Raw genomic sequence first — 27,535 nt, 5'->3', positions numbered from 1 at the left:
CTATAGGCCAGTATTCCGTCTAAATGTATAGCAGGAGCAGGAAACTAAAGTGACTGCATCCTGTGGCACTTTGTACACCAAGCGGGTAAATACACAGTCGAATCCGTCTTCTGCTGAAGGTAAAGCGGGGACACTGAGGCATGACAGAGCCCACCGGTAGCTCCGACTAGCAGTGGAGACAATCATGCCCCTGACACTTCGGAGAAGAGCCGTTCAGATACAAGCAATGATGCCCCATTGCCCACCAGTGCAGCAGGTGGACAAAGGGTGCTTCATGCACTGTGTAGACTGCCAGGGCTTGTTTGCAAGGAAATACCTATGGTGACACATGAAGAGCTGTTAGCTAAACCAAAGGGGCAAGAAGCTCACACCTGGCAAGAACAGAGTCCAATCCTGTTTTACCTGACATCAGTGATGGCTTTTGGAAGCTCTTGAGTGACATGACCCAGGATTAAGTCTTGCTCACAGTCAAAAATGATAGATACATCATGCAGATGGGACAGCATCTGTTCAACTGGGTTGGATCAGATGTTGGCAGGCATGAGTACATCCATCAGAAGCTTAGAGAAATGGGTAGGCTACTGCTAGAGGCCAGAAGAGATACCCCTTTGGAGAGGATGGAAGACTTTACCGCCCCATTGAACTTTCTGCACATAGTAGATGCTGTGAAGCTGGTAGCTGGCTATGACAAAGACAGGTACATTTAAGACGCCCTCGCTAGCACTCAGGATTGGGCATGGCTTACAAAAGGTAGCGATCATTGTGGAGTACCAAGCCATAATGGAGGGCTGCACTGCTGCAGTTGAAAACACACAAAATTTCAGGAAGCTATATGAAGCGAGATGGACCGAGTTGATCTCATTGGCTGCCTTGAAAACTCTTAAGGAGTCCAAGTGGAACATGCCTCAGCTCTTACCTTTCATGGAAGATGTGAAAAAGATGCACTTGTACCTCGATGAGAAGCAGCAAGCCTACCGAAGTGGGCTATCCACCGAGCATACCGTTAACCACTGGGCACTACTTGCAAAAGTCACCCTGGCACAGGTGAACTTGTTCAATCGAAGAAGGGAAGGGGAAGTTTCATAAATGTTGCTGACTACCTTCTCCTCAAGAGATACCTCAGATCTCCACAAAGATGTGTCCCTAGTGCTTTCTGAGTTTGAGAGGAAGCCCCAATTGCAAAGCGCTACGGAATATGTTGGCGCTATATAAATAAATGATGATGATGGAGCTCTGCCGGCACTTCATTTGTATTGAAATCAGAGAAAAACAAGGGAGAAAAGTCCCCATCCTGCTGAAACCAGCCATGCAAGCTGCAATGGTGGAGTGGATAGCCAAAATGTCTACATGTTCGCCAGGCCAGCTGCCTTGTCACACATCAGAGGCTCCGATTGCATACGACTGTTTGCCCGAGAATGTGGGGCCAAGCATCCCCACATGCTGTCTTCCACGAAACTTCGAAAGCACATTGCCACTCTCTCGAAGGTCCTCAACCTAAATGACACAGAGCTGGATCAGTTGGCAGACTCCCTTGGGCACGACATCAGGGTGCACCGGCAGTATTACCAACTCCCAGAAGGTACCCTCCAACTCACCAAGATCAACAAACTGTTAACGGCTCTCGAAAGTGGTAGACTGGTCCAATTCAAAGGCAAGAATTTGGACGTGAAGCACATTGATCCGGATGGTAAGTGGAAAATCTGGTGTCTGATGTATGCTTTTGACTTTTACCTCGGTCATTTACATATCTATTTCTTTTCAGAAAAGGTCCAGCTACATGTCAGATGATGAGCAATCCCCTGTGACAGAGGGACAAGTGGCCAAGCCTTTAGTCGACACCTCCACGGCAGAAGAGAGGTGTTGTATGGACCTGGCGACATGTTGTATGGACCAGTGTCCAGCCATGGCTTCCACAGGTAGGTGTAGCACACAGTTTTGCTAGGCAGAAGAACTTTGCCTTCTCTGTATTTTGCGGAGCCATAATAGACCACTCAACTTTCTTTCAAGTTGCAAAGAAGTGCGTAGGAGATCCAGGTTGTGAAGAAACACCTGATGAGGTTTATACAGACATGCCGGGTGCCCGGAAAGCGAAACTGTGTTGCATGCCTCATGGCTGAACCATCCATACTCAATGATCGGAACTGTTCGGGGGTGAAAGTCTACATAAAGAACCGTATAACAGCTTTAAAGAGGGATCAAACTTGTTGAAATGATGCAAAATGGTTGAACAGGACTGTAGCCTCCATGCGGATGTCCTCAGACGGCCAGGTTACACAAAAACTTTCTCTACCATTGTTATTATTTATTCATTTATGTATTTGGGAATGTGGATGTCCTCAGACAGTCAAAATACACTTTCCCTATCTTGCAGTCCGTGTCAGTACTTTATGCAAAGTCAAAGTGCAAATCTCATGTGGTAACTCTGGTGACAAACCGCTCCTACACATACCCCCAGGGCCGGACTGGCCATCTGGCACTTCTGGCAAATGCCAGAAGGGCCGATGGCTAGATGGGCCGGCGACACTTCTTGGATTCCTGCATCTCTGCTGTGCGAACCAGGGAGAAAGGGGGTGCTGGAAGAGTGTGAGAACCATGGAGGAAGGGGGTGCTGGAAGAGGGTGAGAACCAGGGAGGAAGGGGGATCTGGAAGAGGGTGAGAGCCAGGGGGAAAGGGGTTGCTGGAAGAGGGTGAGAACCATGGAGGAAGGGGGTGCTGGAAGAGGATGAGAGCCATGGAGGAAGGGGGTGCTGGAAGAGGATGAGAGCCATGGAGGAAGGGGGTGCTGGAAGAGGGTGAGAACCAGGGAGGAAGGGGGTGCTGGAAGAGGGTGAGAACCAGGGAGGAAGGGGGTGCTGGAAGAGGGTGAGAACCAGGGAGGAAGGGGGTGCTGGAAGAGGGTGAGAACCAGGGAGGAAGGGGGTGCTGGAAGAGGGTGAGAACCAGGGAGGAAGGGGGTGCTGGAAGAGGGTGAGAATCAGGGAGGAAGGGGCTGCTGGAAGAGGGTGAGAATCAGGGAGGAAGGGGCTGCTGGAAGAGGGTGAGAATCAGGGAGGAAGGGGTTGCTGGAAGAGGGTGAGAACCAGGGAGGAAGGGGGTGCTGGAAGAGGGTGAGAACCATAGAGGAAGGGGGTGCTGGAATAGGGGTGAGAGAGCCAGGGGTGAAGGGGGTGCAGGAAGAGGGTGAGAACCATAGAGGAAGGGGGTGCTGGAATAGGGGTGAGAGAGCCAGGGGTGAAAGGGGTGCAGGAAGAGGGGTGAGAGCCAGGGGGAAGGGGGTGCATGGAGTAAAGTGAGAGGGACAAAGGAGAAGATGGTGCAGGGGCATAGGTAAAAGAAAGTGTAAAGGGAGAGACATCGTAAGAATGGGAATGTCAGGCAAGCAGCCATCATAAAACACAAGTAGTAATGAAGAATGGGAATGCACAGAGGGGACAAGTGTGAAAATAAAATAAAAAATCAAGCCTTCGTACTTATATTCACTTATATTTTCCATACCCCCACTTCTAAATTTCCACTTTGATCACTGCCCTCGGTCCCTGCTCCCGACTGGCTGTGTGAGCTGACAGCTGCAGATCCCTCATTGCCCAGTGCGTCCAGTAGGAATACAGAACATAGGATGCCATAATCAGGTAAGTTCATATATTTTCTCATGTGCAATGTGTTTTTAACCATCCTTTGTTGAACTGGGGGCACTACTGTGTATCCAATGATGTTTAAAACACTATGCATTGCTCATTATTGCGCTGTAATTTTCTTGCATATTTATCTGTACAGAGACTTTTAATTAAGAGGAAAAAACACTGCTTGTCATAAATATTATCTGTGATTGTGTCAATATATCTAATTTTTGTTTGCATTGTAAATGGTGTATTAAGCTGCTCCTGGGACTCACACTCTAGTATCTGATATGCTGTACCAATTTTTATTTGTGAATAAGTTTTTTGTCTGGGCACTACTGTATGGCATAATGTTTTTTGGGGGCACTATTGTGGCATAATACTGTATGGTATATGATTTGTGGGCACTACTGCATGGCCAAATATGAATTTAGGGTAATATTATGTGGCATAATATGAACTGGTGGCACTACGGTGTGGCATAATATGATCTTCTGCCAAAGGCAAGTCTCTCATTGTTGAATATGACGGGGGCCCAAAGAAGTTGCTGTACTGGGTCCCAAAATTCCTCTTGTCAGCCCTGCCTGTGAGTCAAGGGGGTAGATGTCTCCAGGTAAATAATCTAAATGTTTCCTATCTAATCAAACTGATGGATCACATCCAATTATCTCTCACCCACCTCCTCTACCCCCCTTAATTAATATGCTGTGTTATTTAAAATGAATAGAAAGGATGCATAACCAGTTACTGTAGTATAAAAAAATATTTTTCTCTGACATTTTTCTGTAGATGGAAATACTTTTAATGCGGCCGCGTGGGTTCAAATGATCATTCAATAGTTATGTTTTTTCTGATATATTTGTTATAGTTTTATTTTATGTGGAAGGATTCATGAAAATTCTGCCATTACTATTTAATTGAGGGAAAAGGATACCTGTTACCTATATGTGTGTAAGTACTCTGTTGCTATTTTGTGGAAGATTTGAAAAAAGCAAAATATTGGTTTCCTACAGTGGCGCCTGTATAATTGATGGCATTGCGCAATGTTGTAGTGTGTTTGGGGCTTAGTATTGCTAATAAGTATGATAGGGTATTGCTGTAATGTGAGGATGATGTCGGTTGCTGTAATGTGGGGGGTGATGCTGGCTGCTGGAATGTGGGGGTGATGCTGGTTGCTGTAATGCGAGGGGGTGATGCTGGACGCTGTAATGTGGGGGGTGATGCTGGATGCTTTAATGTGGGGGGGGGATGGGGTGATGCCGGTTGCTGTAATGTGGGGGTGATGCTGGTTGCTGGAATGGGGGTGATGCTGGATACTGTAATGTGGGGGTGATGCTGATTGCTGTAATGTGGGGGTGATGCTGGATGCTGTAATGTGGGGGTGATGCTGGATGCTGTAATGTGGGGGTGATGCTGATTGCTGTAATGTGGGGGGTGATGCTGGTTGCTGTAATGTGGGGGGTGATGCCGATTGCTGTAATGTGGGGGTGATGCCGATTGCTGTAATGTGGGGGTGATGCTGGTTGCTGTAATGTGGGTGGGTATCGATGTAGTAGGAGTGTGTGTGGGGGGTTATTTATTGATGTAATGTGGGTGCTAACAATGTAATGTTGAGGGTCATTAGGAGAAATAAATACCCCCCCCCACACACACACACACACACACACACACACACATACTACATCATGTTGTACTGCACCAGCAACGTGCACTGCGCCAGCATCAGTGTGCAACAATATAGTGCATGGAACTCACAACACGTGGGCCTGTGGGCTTTAAATGCCAGGGCTGATTTTAAGTCCCAGTCCGGCCCTGCATACCCCTATGATTGTTCTGTTGACAGGGCATTAGGAAAGGGGTGTCCCTATACGCCATGTTCCAGACATGGGTCCTCACGATGCAATAAAAACGTACGTGTGTGTGTGTTAGAGAATTTAGACTGCAAACTCCAATCCAGCAGGGACTGATGTGAGTGAGTTCTCTGTACTGAACTGCAGAATTAGTGGTGCTATATAAACAACCAATGATGATGATGATAATCTGCACTCATTACTTGCTCCCATTACCAATTACAGGACTTTTTTTCCAGCAGCACTCACTCTGGATGAGTTTGTCACCTGTACAAGTATCCAAATTTTCAACCATTCCCTTAAAACACACTTTTCTAACCTCCCTAAAATATTATACCTGATTACCACACCTCTACACAGTTACTGCAAAACAGATATTCTCTTTTTATACTCAAACAACCTACTGATCCCTAGATCAGGATTGCAGTCTGACTGGATCATATCTCCCCACTGAGCTCTTTTCCCATTGCAATCTAGCTGGACCAATATGAAATACGTGACACTTAACCTCATGTATCAAAGTCCTATTTTCCTATAGATTGCAAACTTGCAAGCAGGGCCGCTTACCTCTTTGTTTGTTAATACCCACTCTTATTTTATTACTGCCTATGTTATTAATTGTTCATTTGTCAAGGTACAGATGGTGCTGGTACTATGTAAATAAATGTTAATATTCAAAAACTGATAATAATGATAGTGGGGAAAGCTGCGATTATTGTGACAGTGGGCATTTGAGGAAAGCTAAGACCATACTAGTATAGACTTAATTTCCTTTTGCTTCGCAGGGCTGACAGATCCACAGCCACATACGCAGGTTACATCATCAATGACATGACATGAGAAGGGAGGCACTTCCCCTACTCTCGTCTCAACAAGTACTGTTCATTCAGAGCTCCATTCTAGTGAATAGAACTCTTGAGCCCACAGCTGTGGAAACTCTGTGTTCTGCATATCCAGATTCAATCTTCCCAGTGCCCTCATCCTGTTTCTATGAGTGGTGGGCAGGAAAAAGCAAACTAAAGTGATGTGGAGAACAGGAGTATATATAGAGATAGCAGCAGAACACAAGAAAAACAGCTGAGAGAGGAAAAAGTATGGTCGACATTAGTAAGGATAAAAGTAGGGACTATTGGAGGAAATGAGTAAGACACAGAAATGGCAAAGAGGAAAAGGGAATAAATAAAATAAACAAGTATTAAGTAAGAAAGCACAGTAACATGAAGTGAAAAGAAAGTGACAGCTGCAGACCAAGCTAGATTAAAGCAGGGAAGCTAAGCAGAGGAGGGTGTAAAGACTTGGGAGCAGCCACTGAAAACTGTCTGCTTCAATGTGTGATAGAATGTGCAGAGAATTTTTAGGAAGTGCCCTGTAAATGTTACTTTAAACTGCAACCTAATACCTCTCTAGTACCGCTCTCTTCAATTCAATACTGCACGTTTTAATCGGTATTCATATTTTGAAGTGCAGCTTACCCATAACAAAGCTAATTCCAGGAGAGGGGGGGGACTGGAGGGCGAGGTGCGGCCAAACGCGTCATTTTGGCCCCTCCCCAGCGACAAAAATGCCGTTTTGTCACGGGGGGGGCAGCCCAAAATGACGCGATTCACCGTGAATCGCGTCATTTTTGGAAGCCAGTAACCGGATGTGGCAGACTTGCCAGCTCTCCCGGGAGTCCGTGAGACTGACCCGAATTTCGGGAGTCTCCCGGACATTCCGGGAGAGTTGGCAAGTATGATTACCATACATGCCAGGACAATACTGAGGCTACATTAAAATAACAGTGAGTAATTTGTTACCTTTTCTCAGCATGTGCAGCCTGCAAGGCTTACAAATACCCAGGCGCGGGCTGGGAGAGGGAAGCCCGGGGGGTACGCAGGTGGCCGCATCCCCTGTCATGTGATGCGGCCGCCTGTGCGCTGACGCGGCCACATCTGATGTCATTACATGCGGCCGCGGGTACAAATGTGGAATACTGCATCCGGGGGGCGGCCGGCCGGCCTACCCCCCGGCCCTAATAGCGGTCTGACTTAGCGGCCCGCCCCTGCAAATACCTTATTCGCTTTAGCTTGCAGACTACTATGATATAATTGAATAATCATTGTAGCCAATTTACTTTTCACCTCTATTATACACATTAACCATAAAAGTCTTGGTCATCCTTAAATTCTAGGGATCCTTAGCACCAATATGAAATTTGGAGCTATAATTCATGCTGGATTTCTTTGTATACATTTACAACTCTCAAAAGTGATATACTTGAAATTGCTTTGCATAACTATGTTTAAAAACATGCACATTTACCCCTACAGATGTCCATGTACAAATTAACATAAAACACAGCTTACTACACACATATTTGCAATAGCACAAAACATTATTGTGTAATAAAATAAACAGGATGAATTTGCTTGGAATTTATGAACCAGAAGGTTTTTGTAGACAGTTTATGAGTTTATCTTTCCATGACTATAAATCAGATCTCAGTTGAGAAGTAAAAAGGAGACAGGGGATTTGTGTCAATAGATGAGAGGATCGGTTGGGTGGTATATTAATGTGTTAGTACTTCTAACATGGAAATATACTGTAGATTACACTTCTCAAACTCTTCTTTTCATGTTATGTTACATAACACATTATTTACACTAGAAACTCTCTGAACCTTGGAATAATAAAGTGGCAGAAGAGTGAGGTATGGAACGCAAGTTATCTGTGTAAAAATGTTGTTATAGAATATAATTGTATACATATTTGTTTCCTCCAGGTGTTGGTGAAAATTTGACTGATCCATCTGTTATTAAAGCTGGGGAACGCAGGTGAGATATAAGAGAAATGTCAGTAACATATTTCAGGCACATTCTACTGACAATCTTTAAAGTTTTTCACAGAAAATGCAAAAATGTCACATAAAGGGCTCACCGTGTATGTTCCCACAAACTTCACATCAACCTTAAACTTTAAACATTTGCATGCAAATAAAGACGCGTAGACCTGGATAAGTTATTAAAAAAATGGCAGAAATTTTATTGTAAGGATTTTATATTAACTAAACCTATGGTGGCGGAGAAAGGGCACTGCGGAACAGCTCACGAGCTGATAACACAAGATCACTTAGTGGACTGGCGCAAACCGCCGTAAGTCCGCAAACCACAGGGATCAAATCCCTACATACTTAGCGCTGAGTTGGCGTCAGAGTGACTGCCCCTTACAACTCACGCTGCCCTCCCTCACCGAGCCAAACAGGGACCCTCCTCACCGAAGGACCAAAAGGAGTTACTGATGCTTCAAAGGGGGCAGTGACCTACGACCAACTACCTGTGCGCCCATTAATCAGCCGCTGAATGCAGTGCCTTCCTACCCCCACTTTCAAAAACCCAAATAAATTGAGGGATGGGAGGGTGGGATCTCGTGCTGCAAGTGAAACCAAGCAGGAAGTACAGCCTGCTATATTCTATCAAGGTCCCTCCCACGTGAGCCACCATTGGTCGGTACCCACCCCATGTTAAACCACACAAGGTAATTATTCAGCTTGTTACAAACCCTGTCGCCCTTTAAGTGCGTTTGTCCTAAAAGCCTCACTTGTCATAAGTCTGGTTTTACCGGTCTGCATCATAACATAGTCATGAAGTGACACCTTTAGGCCAGTGGTGTGTTCAATGGGTCAGATTTGAATATCCCTCATCAGAATAATTTCCCCACTTTGGTCCTCTTCCTAGTGACTCTGCTTCCACATAATGCACTCCATGGCTTTACAGTTAATCCACGACTTGTTGGTTGTTTTTGTGTTTTCACTGGTTTTAGTAGCTAGACATAGATGGATACTCTGATCTCATAATGTGATCTGATGCTTATTCACAAAGGCAGTATGTGGTCCTTCTGTGGGATGTAAATAATATCATGTGCACCACTGATTTATGCTGATTTTTGAAAAGCCTTCATCAGAAATGGTTTGCTGACCACTAAAATAACATTACAATAGTCGTGTATTTAAAACATAGGTATAGACCAGTGTTGGCTAACCTGTGACACTCCAGATGTTGTGAAACTACAACTCTCATCATACCCCTCCAGCAATAAGCTGCTATATATTGGCAAAGCATGCTGGGACTTGTAGTTTCACAACACCTGGAGTGTCACAGGTTAGCCAACACTGGTATAGACCATCCCAGTCATTTAGTGAGCTGAAAGAATTTTTATAAGGACTCAACCAGTCAATTTGTAGTTTATAGATATATAAGGAACCAGTGACATCACTGAGATATAAAAATTGCAACGTCTGCTCCTCCACACACGCTGCCATCTCACTGCACACATCAATGCTCTTTGGTTGAGATCTAGGTGCTCTTACACAAATGAAGGCACGGCTGGACCACAGCCTATTTACCACTTTGTAAATGACCTCCACTGAGGCAACAGGTGGCGTTTAATGAGAACTCACACCTATATTTCAACATTGAGTTCTCCAATTAATGAGACGGATTTTTACACTTTATACCTGTAATTTGTGGCCTTTGTAAATATAGTAAATCTGCCCATTCATATGTGCCAATTGCTGAGCGATATGCTATATGAATAATAGTTCTATACATAGTCTTCCTAATTGTTTGCAGGCGGCATTGTTTGTATTCAGCGCCGGTGCTAGGGTTCACGGCGCCCTAGGCAAAATTTTAGCTACTCATTAGGTAAAAATTATTCTAAACCTTATATGTCCAGGAGGTTTCATACAAAAGGCTGTGTATCAGTATTTAGTCTCATCCCCTCTCAGTGTTATCTTCTGCAACTTAGTTCAACAAAGCTCAAAGATAATAAGGCTAAATCTTGCAATCCCCCTGACATAGTGAAATCACGCACGTGCCTTTCTTTCTCTTGATCAGATCACATGATTTGATATTTGGACCAGCAAACCTGGGGGATGACGCCATTAAAAACTTTTGTGAAAAACATCAATGTAACACATGCTGCAGATATCTAAAACTTCCAGGTAAGTAGAAAGGAAGCAGGATGTCTGGGGTAATATGCAGGACATTTACATGTCACACGTTAGCGTATTGTTAAACCGCATTGTTTTTATTTTGTGACATTTGTGACTTAACAGACACAATGTATCTGAAATTGGTGCCCTGTATTTAAATAAATCTGTTCTTAATATTTTAGTTTTAATGATGAGAGAACTTGTAGACAGAAGACGTATGATGCAATATTTTATAATTTGGTGAAGAATACATCTAATATATATGCATGTCTGCAGTATTTAGTGAATGTAGAGCACAAACATTTTTCCCATTTGATGATCAATGATTTTTGGACAGTATTTTGTGTTCAACGATTTATAGAAAAAAGGTTCAACAACTGTGTGGTGAAGGAGGGTTTGGTCCTAATTATATTTCATCTCCTCATGGTGCTGGTGGAACAAGGGCAGAAAACATACTTGTTCCAGCAGCATTCAAATTCGTTCAAACCGATATCTAAAATATAACACTTTTTATGTTTTATGAACTTTTCAGTGCAGTTATATGCATCATTGTCGAGATGTGATCATAGTCAAAACACAACGGAAGTCTGAACTTAGTGGTGCATTTGACAACTCGGTTTTCCTCCAGTTTGTTAGTAACCTTACATCACTACTCTGTGATGATCCTTCCTCTATCTCTGTCTGTAACTTCCTGTTTTTCTCCATTCCTTTCACCACACCATGGCAATGTCTGTCACATACAGCCCTGGCCTCACTAACATAATGACCCAGGGAACCAGTCACTGCCTCCCACAAGATCCATACACTTATATCCTACTCTGATTCGCTATGCTGTGAATAGTCTCATGATCGGGTTGTTGTATCCCCACCCACTTCAAAACTGGTTACATCCAGATAAGCAGGAGAGGATGATTGAGTGCAGTAAGGCTCTCAGACCTGAGTCACACAGCTTAGCAGAAAACAGATAAATAGAATCTTTGCTCCAACAGAAGGTCACTTGTCAGTTCCCACTTTGACAGCTTGTAATGTTTAGGTTTCAATTCAAGAGATCAAAATCTAAATAAATAAGTACTATGTGCAGTATATTTAATGTCTTTTCAGTGTTAGGTGTTATTAAATGATAATTTAATCTCAGTGGTGCAACTATGACCTTGACAAGAACACTGTTCTGTGTAAGGTGAGGATTCTTTCTGGGAATAATAAAAAACTAAAAAATTCCTTCTGTACGGTTAAGATTTCCCATGCAGCCCTTCAGAGTGGAATTCTCACTAGATTAAACTTCTATATTTCACATTTAAAGATTACATAGCTTAGAGAGAATGTGGACAAGAAGTAAACTAATCATGGGTGAGGGACTCTGTATAAGAACCCGGGAAGATTGTTTATTCCACAATACTTGAGGCTCTCTGTGAATATTCATACAATTGGGATAAGGCACTTAGGGGCATATTCAATTCCGATCCCAATTCGCGGGATCGCGCCGGAACGGCCGCGAACGTAATTGACGGTACCGCAATAACGTGGATTTTCGTTCGCAGCCCATAGGGCTGCGTACGAAAATCCGTGTTATTGCGATACCGTATTACTGGCAGTTGTGCGCATTTTTCGCGGTAACGCGCGTTACCGCGAATCGGATCGGAATTGAATATGCCCCTTAGTGTCTGTTTTAATGAGCTTGGTGAGATAGTCTTGTTGTTTATTGCAAAATGCCTGTAGTATGACGCTTTCTGTGTGTGATCATTTATTCAAAGGATAATTCCATTCCGTGTCTTATGATTACCGCAAAATACACTAGTTTGGACTGTGCATGTCCACATACAAAAACGTACAAATAAGTCCTTATACAGGATTAATAGCATCTGACACTCGCACCTCCTTAAGAGTGGAGAAGTGGAATGAGGGAGTGAAAGGGCGTACAAATGCTGGCCAAATACAGTAAAGATGGTGTTGTGTAATTGTGAAAGATCCTACCTGCAGGGACACTCAGATATGCCTGTCAGTAGCTGTATATTTTGTGGGTAACTGAGAGCTGCTGCAATGATTTAAAACTTTAAATATGCATCCCTTTTTTACTAGAGCTCCTCTGTCTCTTTTCTATTAGAAATCCTTAGCTCTTATTTTCCGATAATGTAGACTCCTGATGCACCCAATTTACCATGGCAATAGGTTCCTAACCTCCTACAACCCTTGTACCTATTTTTCCATCCAAAAGAATCATGGGGTGGACTTAAAAAAAAAAAAAAAAAACGTAAAAAGTTTTGAATCTCATGAGTGTTCAATTTTTAAATTAAATATGTGGGGTACCCTACCCTTGCATATGTATAAACAAATGTGTTCTACTTATCATTTGAAAAGAAAAAAAATTTCTTGACTGTTTAGTTGATTTTTAACTTCCAGGAAGTTGTGACCTTTGTTTATATCCTGGAATGACTGCACCAGTGTTCCCTCTAAGCTGAGCAATCTGAAAAGGAAAGCGTTAAAAGGTCACTCTAATGAGGGCTCCACCTGAAAGGTTTGCATTCACAATCTGCAGGATGTTTCCTAGTAAGATATAGGTTTAACTATATCATTTCCAAATTGCTCAGCTTAGAGGGAACACTGGACTGCACTCTGATATATTCTTGTATTGTACAACAGTGGTCACAAGATGGCAGCATAAATCTGACGCATTACTAAAGCTGGGTACACACTACAGAGAAGTAAACGATTAACGATATACCAACGACAGAATAAATTAAAAAAATCCCGATCAGCATACCGATTGACATGTACACACTAGACACGATTATCATCAGATCTCTGCTCTTCATCTGTCAAAATTATCGGCTGCAAGGTAGTCCATAAAAGGCAAGTGACAGCTCAGGTCTTAATTCATTGAGAGATGTTCAGCGGAGCCCGGCAATTGTATTGGGCAGCCTGTCTTGACACAGCACTGTGTTAAGTGCCGAACTGTAAACAGGCCGTAAATTCTGTGTGAAAGCTTTATCTCGGCAGCTGAAGTTTAACCCCAGGAACGGAGGGAAGCTGCTCTAATCTTCTCATGCTGCACTAATCTTATCCGTTCCAGCCAGCACACAGAGGGTTAAGACTACATGTGCAGGGTGAGAGAGGGGGGAGCAGCCCTTACCATCCATATCAGTCTCTTCTCTAAATAAAAACAGCCTGCAGACAGTTGACAGAGACGTGGATCATGACAAGATCAGCAGCAGGCAGACTGAGACCTGTCACTCTGAGATACATTATTGGCCGATAGTCGGGTGAATTCATACACACTGCAGGATTGGAAGGTGATTGGTCTGCAAAAATTAAACAGTACGACCAACCAAACGACACGATGATCGGCACTTTGGGGCGACTTTAGATTATTGTGTAAGTATACACACTACACGATCTCTGATCAAACAGTCGGATGTCGGCTGATTTGACCAATTATTGGACGAAAAACCTGTAGTGTGTACCCAGCTTAAGCAACACATACTTGCCAACCTTTGAAAAATAATTTTCAGGGAGATTGTTTAAAGAACACCTAAGGGCAGCCAAAAAGGGTGTGTCCTGCTCCACCCATGGGTGTATCTAGAGGTGCCCAGGGGTGAGCCCAGCACCACCAAGTTGAACCTAGGCTACTGTTCTAATAAAAATATATATAAATATTTAAAAGAATAATGAAAAATGAGTTACTTGTAATACAAGCCTTGCGTCTACTCACTCAGGAGGATCCTCATTCTTTTTGCTGTTCCCTGGTATATGCACATACTGGCTAGTGCTAACCCGGACTCATGTGCATGCCCAATAATAAGTCACTATGTGAATGACCCTGCACCATCACATGTACACATGCCAGTCAGCAGTTTGGGAGGCACAGTGAGGATCCAGGAAGTTAGACTATCTTCCCAGGAGTCCAGGAGGTTCCCAATATTCCAAGAGTTTCCCGGACATTCCAAGAGAATAGGCAACTATATTCTTACACTACTTCTACTAAGTACTACATCTCACTCTACAGAACTCCTTATCTCACTTCCACCAGACAGTTCCCCCAAACAGGACACTATACTTCACTAACCCATTTTCACCAGTTCCTGCTCCTCACCCTTACAGATCTCCATGCTGCACTTTCAATATACACTGCTCTCCCTTCTACAGAACATTCCGCCCCACTATCCCCCTACAGGACTCCTTCCACCAGTCACTACTCCAAACCCCTACAGAATTCTCCTCCCACTTCCCCAGTCACTCCGCAGCTATAGGACTCATAGTCCTCACTACACTCCACCAGTCACTCCCCTTTCCAGCAAGATGACTCACATGGCCACGTGCACAGTCAGTGCAGCATGCAGGTTCCTCTGCCTGTCTCTATCTATGTTACATCTTGTGCCAGACAGCTGCCTTTGTCTGGGTCTGGGAGGTCAGCCTGCCTGTCTGGAATTCTCCTGGACATTCCAGAAGAGTAGTCTACTCTGTGTAGATTGTATATAATACGCAACTTGCAACAAATTCTGTGTAATAAAACCAGCAATGGAACACTACTACAGTTGCCCTTGGCTGTACTCAAACACTCCATGTACTTGTTCCATTGTTCTCTACTATCCACTCAGAACCACTTCCAATTTCCATTACAATACACAACAAGCCCCTCAACCCAAGTATAATGAATTTGAGTTGGGAATGTCCGCGCTTTCTCTCCTATTAAGACATAAAATTACTGCAAAGTATGTTGCCAGGTCTGTGTGTGTGTGTGTGTGTGTGTGTGTGTGTGTGTGTGTGTGTGTGTGTGTGTGTGTTTATATGCTTCCATATTGCACTTGCTCATTACATTATCAATGCTTTTTATTCTTGTTGCTTTGTGCTGTGAGAGAAGGGTAATAACTAGAGATGGGCGGGTCCGGTTCTCCGAGAACCGAACCCACCCGAACTTTGGGTATCCGAGTACCGAGCTGAGCAGCTCGGTACTCTCCCGCCCATTCCGAATCCAAATCGAGGCCGAACGTCATTGTGACGTCGTCGGATCTCGGGACTCGGTTCTCGCGATACTTCAACTTTATAAATACACGCCTCCACAGCAATCCATCGCCATTTGACAGAGGGAGAGAGCAGGGTGTAGTCATAGGCTAATTAGAGCAGGGACAGAGAATACCATATTGTTCTTGCAATTGCTCTAACCAAAATCGCTAGTGCAGAGAGGAGGATAGAGGTTTATTATTTTTTCTTCATATTTGGCACTCCCCAGCGCTTTTGGGGTGTCCCCCATAATTGTGCATTAATATTTCTGGCTGTCAAAAGTCATATCTGTCAGCAGTATCTACTCAATAATTTGTAGCACACCTCAGTGTTTTTGGGGTGTCCCCCATAATTGTGCATTAATATTTCTGGCTGTCAAAAGTCATATCTGTCAGCAGTATCTACTCAATAATTTTTAGCACTCCTCAGTGTTTTTGGGGTGTCCTCCCTAATTGTGCATTAATATTTCTGGCTGTCAAAAGTCATATCTGTCAGCAGTATCTACTCAATAATTTTTAGCACTCCTCAGTGTTTTTGGGGTGTCCTCCCTAATTGTGCATTAATATTTCTGGCTGTCAAAAGTCATATCTGTCAGCAGTATCTACTCAATAATTTGTAGCACACCTCAGTGTTTTTGGGGTGTCCCCCATAATTGTGCATTAATATTTCTGGCTGTCAAAAGTCATATCTGTCAGCAGTATCTACTCAATAATTTTTAGCACTCCTCAGTGTTTTTGGGGTGTCCTCCCTAATTGTGCATTAATATTTCTGGCTGTCAAAAGTCATATCTGTCAGCAGTATCTACTCAATAATTTGTAGCACACCTCAGTGTTTTTGGGGTGTCCCCCATAATTGTGCATTAATATTTCTGGCTGTCAAAAGTCATATCTGTCAGCAGTATCTACTCAATAATTTTTAGCACTCCTCAGTGTTTTTGGGGTGTCCTCCCTAATTGTGCATTAATATTTCTGGCTGTCAAAAGTCATATCTGTCAGCAGTATCTACTCAATAATTTTTAGCACTCCTCAGTGTTTTTGGGGTGTCCTCCCTAATTGTGCATTAATATTTCTGGCTGTCAAAAGTCATATCTGTCAGCAGTATCTACTCAATAATTTTTAGCACTCCTCAGTGTTTTTGGGGTGTCCTCCCTAATTGTGCATTAATATTTCTGGCTGTCAAAAGTCATATCTGTCAGCAGTATCTACTCAATAATTTTTAGCACTCCTCAGTGTTTTTGGGGTGTCCTCCCTAATTGTGCATTAATATTTCTGGCTGTCAAAAGTCATATCTGTCAGCAGTATCTACTCAATAATTTTTAGCACTCCTCAGTGTTTTTGGGGTGTCCTCCCTAATTGTGCATTAATATTTCTGGCTGTCAAAAGTCATATCTGTCAGCAGTATCTACTCAATAATTTTTAGCACTCCTCAGTGTTTTTGGGGTGTCCTCCCTAATTGTGCATTAATATTTCTGGCTGTCAAAAGTCATATCTGTCAGCAGTATCTACTCAATAATTTTTAGCACTCCTCAGTGTTTTTGGGGTGTCCTCCCTAATTGTGCATTAATATTTCTGGCTGTCAAAAGTCATATCTGTCAGCAGTATCTACTCAATAATTTTTAGCACTCCTCAGTGGTTTGCGCTCAGAATGGATTCAAAGCAGTCCACATATGATCTAAATGAGCAACCAGGTTCTGTCACCAGTCCTGATGTTAGTGTTCCCAGTACGTCATCTGGCCAAGGCGATGTCAAACAACAGAGTGTTTTCAAATTAGTGCAAAAAACAAAAACCAAAAAAAAATTTACTGTATTGAAGCGAAAAAGAAGTGTAACTGAGCAAAAGTTAAGTGACGATAAAAAAAAAATTGCAAGCATGCCATTCTACACACGCAGTGGCAAAGAGAGAATGAGGCCTTCACCTTTGGCTATTAGTGGCAGATCCCAAAAAGTTACCCAGGCTACAATTGGTGCACAACTACTGTTACGCGTCAAAGCTGAGCTGCAAGATACCAGTGAGGCATTACAGGAGAATATTTGCTCTGATTCACAAATGACAACAATCCCTGTGGAGAGTCCATCCAACAGTGGGATGTCTAATCGTGAGCATTCTGCTGATGTGTGCCTTAATAGCCCGAGTGTAGCCGGTGATACCCAAATTGAGGATGCCACTTTGGAATTAGAAGAGGATGAGGGGGAGATTTGTGTAGGCGACGAGGGCGCTAATGAGGATGTTGATGAGGATGAGGTTGTTTGTGTAAGTCCTGCACCAGTGGCAGCAGTTCTGGCACGTGACAAGAAAAAGGCCATTGTCATGCCTGGGCATAAAACAAAAAAATCCACTTCTTATGTGTGGAATTATTTCTACCCAAATCCAGACAACAATTGTATAGCCATTTGTAGTGTATGTGAAGCCACAGTCAGTCGAGGGAGGGACCTTAACCATCTTGGAACCTCGTCTATGTTACGCCATTTAACGAGAGTTCATGGCAAAGTGTTGGGAAAAGCTGAAAGTTCTTCCCAAAAGAATACAAGCACTCCCTCATCAGCTAAGACCCTCCGCTCACCGACATACCGACGGCTACAAAATACACCCACCACACCATCCTCATCAATATCCTCAGTAGCGCTCGGAGTTAGCCCGGCATCCCACTTAAGGCTGGATGACTCCGGCACTATTATTGATTCCTCTGAAGAAAGCGTTAGTCCTGCTGCTGCTGTTGCTGCTGCTGGGGGTGAATCGTCATCCCAGAGGCAGGTGAATAAAATGAGCAGTCCTACATTTCAGCAATTAACTGTGAAACAATCATTTGCGAGGGGAAGCAAATATGACAGCAGTCACCCAGTCGCCAAGCGAATCACAGACGCCATGGCTGCAATGTTAGTGTTAGATCTGCGTCCAATCTCCACAATAAACGCAGCTGGTTTTTCACAGTTAATTGAGGTTTTGTGTCCGCGTTACAGAATTCCATCGCGACACCATTTCTCCCGTAAAGCTATTCCACAACTATACCAAAAAGTGTGTAAAAATGTAGAGATTGCGCTGAAAAATGCCATTCTGCCCACTGTTCACTTAACCACAGATATGTGGACAAGTGGAAGTGGCCAAACCAAAGACTATATGACTGTGACAGCCCACTGGGTTGGTCATTCACCTTCACCAGCAGGAACAGCAGCAGCATGTACACCACTACGTAACATTTGTCACAGGCAGGCCACTCTTTGTATCACCGGCTTCACTAACAGGCATACGGCTGACAATTTGTTACGCAAACTGAGAGATGTGATTGATGCATGGCTTATACCACTCGGACTCTCCCCAGGGTATGTCATTTCAGATAACGCCAACAATATAGTGCGAGCATTACAGCTGGGTGATTTCCAACATATTCCCTGTTTTGCTCACACCATCAACTTGGTGGTGCAGAGCTTCCTACGAAATAACCGTGAGGTGCAGGAGATGCTTTCGGTGGCCCGTAAAATTTCAGGCCATTTCAGGCATTCAGCCACAGCATGTAGGAGATTACAGCAGCTCCAAGAGCAGTTTAACTTGCCCTGCCACCAACTTAAGCAAGAGGTGGTAACTCGGTGGAATTCCACCCTGTACATGCTTCAGAGGATGGAGGAACAGCGCAAAGCCATCCAAGCATATTGCACAAGTCATGACATTGGGAAAGGAGGGGGGATGTATTTCACTCTTGCACAGTGGGGAATCCTTTCAGTGCTGTGCAAGGTGCTGAAACCATTTGAAGTTGTGACATGTGAGGTCAGTGCAGACTCTGCTAGTTTGAGCCAAGTCATTCCTTTAATTAGACTATTGGAAAAGCAGCTTGAGAAAATGAAGGAGGAGCTGAAAGCAAGCAATTCAGCAAAGTATGTTGGCCTTGTCGATCAAGTACTTAATTCGCTTCACAATGATCCTCGAGTTATTAAGATCTTGAACTCGGATCAGTACGTTTTGGCCACTGTGCTTGATCCAAGGTTTAAAACCTACATTGAGTCTTTACTTGTAAATGAGCGAGATGTGAACTTTTGCAAGGAGCTATTGCTCAGCAAGTTGGCCGCTGAACTGGGCCTCGGCTTGACGACGTGTCCTCCTTCACTTTCTCAAGCTGTTGCTCGTAAAAAATTAAATTTCCAAAAAAGAAGCAGGGAAGACACAGGGGGCAGACGAGAACAATTTAACATCTGGGCTGGTTTGAAGGATTTTTCAAAAAAAAGTGTCACTTTGCCCATAAGTCCATCCAATATGAGTATAAACATGCAAAGGATGGTGGAGGATTACTTTCAAGAGGTAGTTGATATGGAAATGTCAGACAGTCCCTTTCCTTACTGGGAAGAAAAGCAGGCCATTTGGAAACCCATGTACAAACTTGCTTTGCAATACCTAAGCTGCCCACCCTCCAGTGTGTACTCTGAACGAGTGTTCAGCACAGCAGGGAACTTAGTCAGTGATCGCCGTAGAAGGTTACTTCCCAAAAATGTGGAGAAAATGATGTTTATAAAAATGAACTACATCTTCCACGAGGAAGGCCTTCACCATCCAAGACATCCAAGCACTGACTGTTCTCTAATGGCGGATTCAAGCGGCGATGAATTGATAGTCTGTGATGATGACGTACACACTGATGAGGGTGAGGATGAAGCTGAAGATGATGCCGATAACATCTTTTTAAAACTTTCTATGTAAGTGTAGGGTGCAATCTACCCCCAAAGAGGAAAGGGACTTGTGGCATTTCCATATCACATACCATCTTGAAAGGCTGCTGTTAGGGCAATTTATCCTTAAGGGTAGGGTGTCATAGACAGAGTGACCCTAAACTGGCTTTGTCCATTTTTCATAATATTGTACAGTCTATAATGGCTGAATTTTTTAGTATTTTATACAAGTGGAGGGGGGCCTAGAGAGACAGAAACCAAACTGGCTTTCTCCATGTCAATTAATATTGTACAGTCTATAATGGCTGAATTTTTTGGTATTTTATACAAGTGGAGGGGGGCCTAGAGAGACAGAGTGACCCCAAACTGTCTTTCTCCATGTCAATTAATATTGTACAGTCTATAATGGCTGAATTTTTTAGTATTTTATACAAGTGGAGGGGGGCCTAGAGAGACAGAAACCAAACTGGCTTTCTCCATGTCAATTAATATTGTACAGTCTATAATGGCTGAATTTTTTGGTATTTTATACAAGTGGAGGGGGGCCTAGAGAGACAGAGTGACCCCAAACTGTCTTTCTCCATGTCAATTAATATTGTACAGTCTATAATGGCTGAATTTTTTAGTATTTTATACAAGTGGAGGGGGGCCTAGAGAGACAGAAACCAAACTGGCTTTCTCCATGTCAATTAATATTGTACAGTCTATAATGGCTGAATTTTTTGGTATTTTATACAAGTGGAGGGGGGCCTAGAGAGACAGAGTGACCCCAAACTGTCTTTCTCCATGTCAATTAATATTGTACAGTCTATAATGGCTGAATTTTTTAGTATTTTATACAAGTGGAGGGGGGCCTAGAGAGACAGAAACCAAACTGGCTTTCTCCATGTCAATTAATATTGTACAGTCTATAATGGCTGAATTTTTTGCTATTTTATACAAGTGGAGGGGGGCCTTGAGAGACAGAAACCAAACTGGCTTTTTCCATTTCTTTACATATTTAACTATAAGTGTAGGGTGTAATATACATTCAAAGACGATGGCTGCATTGCCAATATGCATAGATGGAGAGGAAGACAATCTGTTTTGTGTGTAGAATAGGCCTACCAACGAAGAATTAAACTGTTTTTTTGGATGATTTATTACCTCAACAATTAGATTACTTGTCTCTAAAACAGTTGGAGCACTAAATTGGGTTAATTTAGGCCCAAAAACATGGATTTTCCCAAAAAATAGCAAAACAAAACCAAACAAAACCAAAACCAAAACCAAAACACGCAATGGCGGTTTTGCAAAACCAAAACCAAAACCAAAACACGACGGTAATCCAGATCCAAAACCGAATCCAAAACCAAAACACGGGGGTCAGTGACCATCTCTAGTAATAACATAAACATGCACTTGCCATCTTTTACTTCTGCTTTGTCTCCTTGGTGTTATTATAAAATTGTGCTGACTGATTTTATGTATTGTTACAGAGATTAAAAGGAATGAATATATAACAGATGACGTTTTGCTTCGAGAGAACATTAATGTCTTTAATGAAACTTGTGGGACAGAAGGGACAAGTCAACAACCTGTCATGTCATGCTGAGACTGATTACAACTCTACTGGTCATGTAACTTGTATGGAGTGAAGATCAACAATATGGTGTAAATCCTTTACACCACTAAGTTGGTTTATTTGAACGCTGATGACTTGCTATTGTGGATTATGGATTAGCATTTGGACAATCATGCTATAATTTTGTTTACTGTAAATTATTGTCATACTGAAGGACTGAAGTGAAAAATCCAGATACAGGAACACACTGCTGAGTCAAAACATATATGTTAAATGTTCTATGACGGTTGCATGGTATTTTACAGCAGTAGCTCCCTGAAGCACGTGATCCCTTATGAAGGCTTGCATTATATTTGCCAAGAATCATTACATTTTAAGAGACCTGTAGCAAATACACCCCTGTATTGCCCACACAGGGAATCGGTACGACAAAGGTTTATCCACAGAACGTTGGTGAAAAACCATCAACTTAAGGATAACTTCATATACAGACTGTATGAAGGCTTGGCATTAGCGTCGTAGCATCGGATTCATTAAAGAGAGAGGCTAAAGAGTAATTACCGGTTAGTATCAAGATCCGCATGAATATCATGAGGGTTGTATCCATCATGTTGTCTCTTGGCCATTACTGCTGTAAATGGGGATTCTTTTTCAAATGGAGGTTTTGAGGATAAAATAAAATAAGTTTTATCATATTTTCTTTGTGTCATTCTAGTTATGCTGACAATATAAATATGGCTTTTTTGGCAGTTCAAATCTGCCCAATTAAAATAACAATAGCAGCTAGCTAGGAATTTGTAGGTTTACAGTATGATTAACAGGTTGGATGCAGTTACACAATATTAGAAAAAAATATGCACAATGTGTCCCTGGAACGGCTGTGGAGACACCTTACACTTATTTTTAAGGGAAATATCCGCTCATTTTTACTTGCACCACTTGCTGGGAGCAAAAATGAGTGGATATTTTTTCCATACTAACTGTAGAAATGCGCAGCCACAATGTTCTCAGGTTGAACATCTAAGATTATTAGGAGTTAAACTGGTGACATCCAGCAAGAATGCTGAGCTTTACAGTATCACTAAATAATGTCATCAAAGGAATATGAGTGAGGAGTCTACATAAACTAAAAATGTGCACGATTTTACAAAGATTCCTGGTAAACATAAGCAATCAATTTGTTAGACATGTAATTATTATATAATTAGCCACAGTAAAAAAAATAAGCATTCCTTCTTGTCAATAATGCATTCCCAATGAATGTACAACCAGCTTTGATTCACCCACTGTATCTATACCAGGTTATATCCATGCCTACAGCACAGTAAAATAATTATTTGACAAGTGAGAAAAACCTTAAATGGAAATATACAGTGTCAGGATGAGAGCATAAATCTGATATGCTGAAATAGAATATTGGATGTCAGGACCCAAAATAACTCTTTGCATGAATACCTAAATTAACCTGATCTTCAATTCAGATAAATGTGTGACCAAATGAGCCCAGGAGGAGATAATTAAGTTAGGTAAACCCTGTGTGAAGAGACCAGCTTTAGATATGCAGATCACAGACATCCATTGTATTTGATCATGTATTTCCCTAGCTAATGGACTTCCTTTCAATAGGTAGTGTAAACACAATCTAACTCCTGGGTGTAAATTGGAGAACCATATGCCTAGAGGAGATCCTGGTAGACAGCATGTGAAAGCCTATACGGGTATATAGAAATGTGAACTTGAAAAGAAATTAATTCATTCTTCATATTTTGGGAAATCTGGATGCCACTCTGTACTGAGGGGCCAAAACCACACAAGGGTCTTGAAAGATAGATACCAACTACACAGGGAACAGCCATAGGCACATGTATTTCAGGATGAGATTGGATATTGTTGTAATTCCATTATGTTTGGTATTTAAACGTGCGAGAGATTATGACCGGTTTATTGAGGGGGGTGTTATTTCTCTGAGATATATCTGTGAAGAATTACCAACAGGTCAAAATTTAGGAATAGTTTGACCAAACCTGAGGTAACACCCAGGGGACATTTCCGCCCCCCACATTAGCATTCACGCTGCCCCTGTGAATGCCGTCCTATTTGAGTTTGCTTAAAAACCTGTGTCTGGAGGGACAAAGTGTCAGCTTCTTGGGGAATCAATCTAATTGAAGGACTGTCCCTCTTTCCTGCCTGCCCCAGGCATACAGATTATTATTTGTAAGTAATGCTCTGTACTTTCATCCCATTGGTTTTATAATGGTTTGCAATTTTTTATTTGTATGTCAAATCTTTATTCATTATTTTTGTTATCTGTATGCCCTGTACCTTTTGTATATTAAATCTAAAATTTAATAAGTTGCGTCCTTGATACTCTAAAGAATCCATAGTCTTTTTAGAAGAGATCGCTCGACCAGGTTAACCATTGGAATGCCAGTTTGAGATTTGTTGATACATTTGATTAACAAGCCGTGTGTGCTTGTATGTACATTTGTGTAACAGTCTGGAGGTGTGAAGAGTTAACCCTGTGTGTGCTGGTGTGAGTCTTGCTAGTTTGTGGAACTAGAAGCCTGTGTGCCAGTGTGGGACAGTATATTGGGGTCCTATTGCCCGTACCAAATAGGTGGTGGCTGTACCTTGAAGTGTCTGGGGGTGTGAGAGCGCTGTGTTTGAGGGCGATTCCGTAGGTTTAGAACCTGTGTGATAGGTGAGAGAGACTGTGGGCTGAAATAGTGTGTGACCTCATACAGCAAACACCCCAAAGTCACGGCAGCTGGGAGCGTGTTCGTGACATACAGTATGACACCACAATAAATAATTATTACCTATTATTATTATTCTTTTAGTTATAAAGAGCCAACATATTCCTTATCATCATAAAAACATTGGAAACCTAAACAAGCAAAAAAATGCTTACATTAAAAATGTTTACATTTTTAATGTCGCTTGTCTCAGCAATAAGAAATTAAATTTTGGAGTAATTTGTTATAGTAAGTCTTTCTACCGAAAAGTGGTTGACCAGGCGAAGACTGGTCACCCCGGAGATGTCTTTCACTGCTTGCTTACCAGAGTGGTAAAAGACTTCCATGTTCTGTCATTGCACATGCAGGGCAAAAAGTCAGCATCTGCACAGTTTCTTCAGTACTCTTGGCAACCCTTTCTGATGGGGCTGGAGCTACAGGTAAGCCTATTTAATGTATGAAACACAAAGGGGCGCTTCAATAGTGTATTAACAGATGTAAAAGATTTATTCATAAAACATAAAATCATGCACGTACCAGAACAACAAGTATTCACAGCATATCAGGTTACAATTCAGCTTACTATGCTGACCTCCCTTGCCACAACTATCTCCACGCTAAACTAACTTAAGGAACTAACAGGGGTGATATTACGTTTTGGTACCAGTATCTAGTACTAGTACTCTGACACTGCCAAACATGCTTCACAATATAAATGGGAATCGGACCTTAATGTTTCTCTCTCCACAGACTAGTCGGAACTTATTTACGGCATCTTACATAAAATGTCCAAATGTGTCAACTATGTGGATATGATGTTGAAATTTCTATACAGAATCTCAAAACATAAAACAAATATCTTAGGCACTTATAAAGTTAAAACTGTCAATATTACAAGTCAGTTCGCAAGGTCTTTCCCAGACAAATATTTCAAAGCAGACTGGGGTTTTGAGATGTGCTGTTCAAGCTCTTTTGATGAAGCACAAAGAAACAGGTGAGATTGAGGACCACAGACCAAGGAAACTTAGTGCATCAAATGTAAGACACATCATGCTTACTTCCCACCGAAATCAGAAGATGTCCAACAGTGCCATCAGCTCAGAACTGGGATAAAACAGTGGGATCTAGGTGCACCCATCTACTGTTCGGAATAGTCTGGCCAGAAGTAGTCTTCATAGAAGAATTGTGGCCAAAAAGTCATACCTTTGATGTGGAAACAAGGCCAAGCGACTCAACAATTCATGAAAACTTAGGAATGGGGTGCAGAAAAATGGCAGCAAGTGCTCTGGACTGATGAGTCGAAATATTTGGCTGTAGCAGAAGCCAGTTTGTTCACCAAAGGGCTGCATAGCGGTACAATAATGAGTGTCTGCAGGAAACAGTGAAGCATGGTAAAGGTTCCTTGCAAGGTTGGGGCTGCATTTCAGCAAATGGAGTTGGGGATTTGGTCAGGACTAATGGTGTCCTCAATGCTGAGAAATACAGGCAGGTACTTACCCATGCAATATCATCAGGGAGGCATCTGATTGCTTTCAACTTTATTCTGCAGCAGGACAACGACCCCAAACATTCAGTCAATGTAATTAAGAACTATATTCAGCGTAAAGAAGAACAAGGAGTCCTGGAGGTGATGATATGGCCCCCACAGAGCCCTGATCTCAAGATCATCAAGCCTACATCCACAGGACATCTGTGGTTAGTTCTCCATGATGTTTGGAAAAACCTCCCTACCGGATTCCTTCAAAAATTGTGTGCAGGTGTACCTAGAAGAATACATGCTGTTTTGAAGGCAAAGGGTGGTGACACCAAATATTGATTTGATTTATACTGCTCTTCTGTTCATTCACTTTGCAATTTGTTAATTAATACAGATAAACTATTAACATTTCTATTTTTTAAAGCATTCTTATTTTACAGCATTTTTTCCACACCTTCCTAAAACTTTTGCACAGTATTGTACGTGTACGAGGAATGTGGGAGGGACCTGGATTAGGTGATATAAAGCAGAGAGAGAGAGGAAAGATGTGTGACCTTTTATTTTCTGGTGACAGCATAGGGATGTTACAGTTAGTGAGTCAGTTAGTAAGAAAAAGTTAATGAGTGTTATCTAGAGGGGAGTGGAGTAGTGAGGGGGCAAAATGGACAAAGGTGTGTGTTGCAGGGAGAGTGAAGGATGATATAGTCCTAAAGGTAATGTCATTAAAGGATAATAAGAAAATAAAGGGCAAGAAACTGAGTGAAATAAACAAGAAATGCCTAGATGCAATGTCCAGTACAGTTAAAGAACAAAACTGCAGAGTGAGGTTGTATTAGATGTAGCTTATTTTTGGATGTATTCAGATGTTCACCAATGTTTGTTCAACTGTAGTGTTTAACTGTATTTTATACAGAAAACACACATCTGTCCCTCATGCATCTTTCCCGTAGACTGAATGTTAAGATATAATAACGCTGATTTCAGAGCAAGTTACATCTGTGTTGTTCAGCTGTCAGAGAAGGGGAAAAAGTTATTGGTCTTGCTCAGGCTAGATGAGTGCCAGAACAGTGTCAAATGTAAGTAAACTCTTAGTGAAATGCCCATGCAGTGACAAAAAGCAAAATATAACAAGCTCCTAAGGGAAAATGTATCATGCTGCGAGTTTCCGGCGGGTTTGAAAAGTGGAGATGTTGCTTATAGCAACCAATCACAATCTAGCTTTCATTTTGTAGAATGTACTAAAACATTATAGCTATAAGCAACATCTCCACTTTTCAACAAACAAGAAAAGATGTTCCTAGAGCACTTCAATAACAACATCTGCAGCCTTGCTTAACCAAAGGAATTTCCACAACTCCAAACAAGGTCAAATATTTATACAATGAGGTTCAGCAAATGGCACTAGATTGTGTCAAATCAGAGCAATAGATTATTACAGTCACCCAGAGCCGGATTTACACCTCATGGGGCCCTAGGCAAGATATCGGTTTGGGCCCCCCCCTTCACACACACAGTAGCCCCTCACACACACAGTGGCCCCTCACACACACATAATACACGCACACACAGTGGCCCCTCACACACACATAATACACGCACACACAGTGGCCCCTCACAAACACATAATACACGCACACACAGTGGCCCCTAACACACACATAATACACGCACACAC

The 27,535-nt window shown here is 42.4% G+C and overlaps 1 protein-coding gene across 1 annotated transcript in view; it reads left to right on the top strand.

Moving 5' to 3' along the window:
• The window catches only part of LOC142151871 (transient receptor potential cation channel subfamily M member 7-like), a 113,827-nt gene extending 89,867 nt beyond the window's left edge, over window positions 1-23,960 (top strand). Inside the window, exons 37-39 of the mRNA XM_075207936.1 lie at window positions 8,230-8,281; window positions 10,340-10,446; window positions 21,563-23,960. Of these exons, the coding sequence (XP_075064037.1) occupies window positions 8,230-8,281; window positions 10,340-10,446; window positions 21,563-21,678 (275 nt within the window). The 3' untranslated portion in view covers window positions 21,679-23,960. The remainder of the gene's footprint in view (window positions 1-8,229; window positions 8,282-10,339; window positions 10,447-21,562) is intronic.
• Window positions 23,961-27,535: the final 3,575 nt, after the last annotated feature.

The sequence above is a fragment of the Mixophyes fleayi genome, chromosome 4, assembly GCF_038048845.1.
Source record: "Mixophyes fleayi isolate aMixFle1 chromosome 4, aMixFle1.hap1, whole genome shotgun sequence".
Classification (NCBI taxonomy): Eukaryota; Metazoa; Chordata; class Amphibia; order Anura; family Limnodynastidae; genus Mixophyes; species Mixophyes fleayi.
This window is presented reverse-complemented; position numbering and strand designations above follow the sequence as displayed.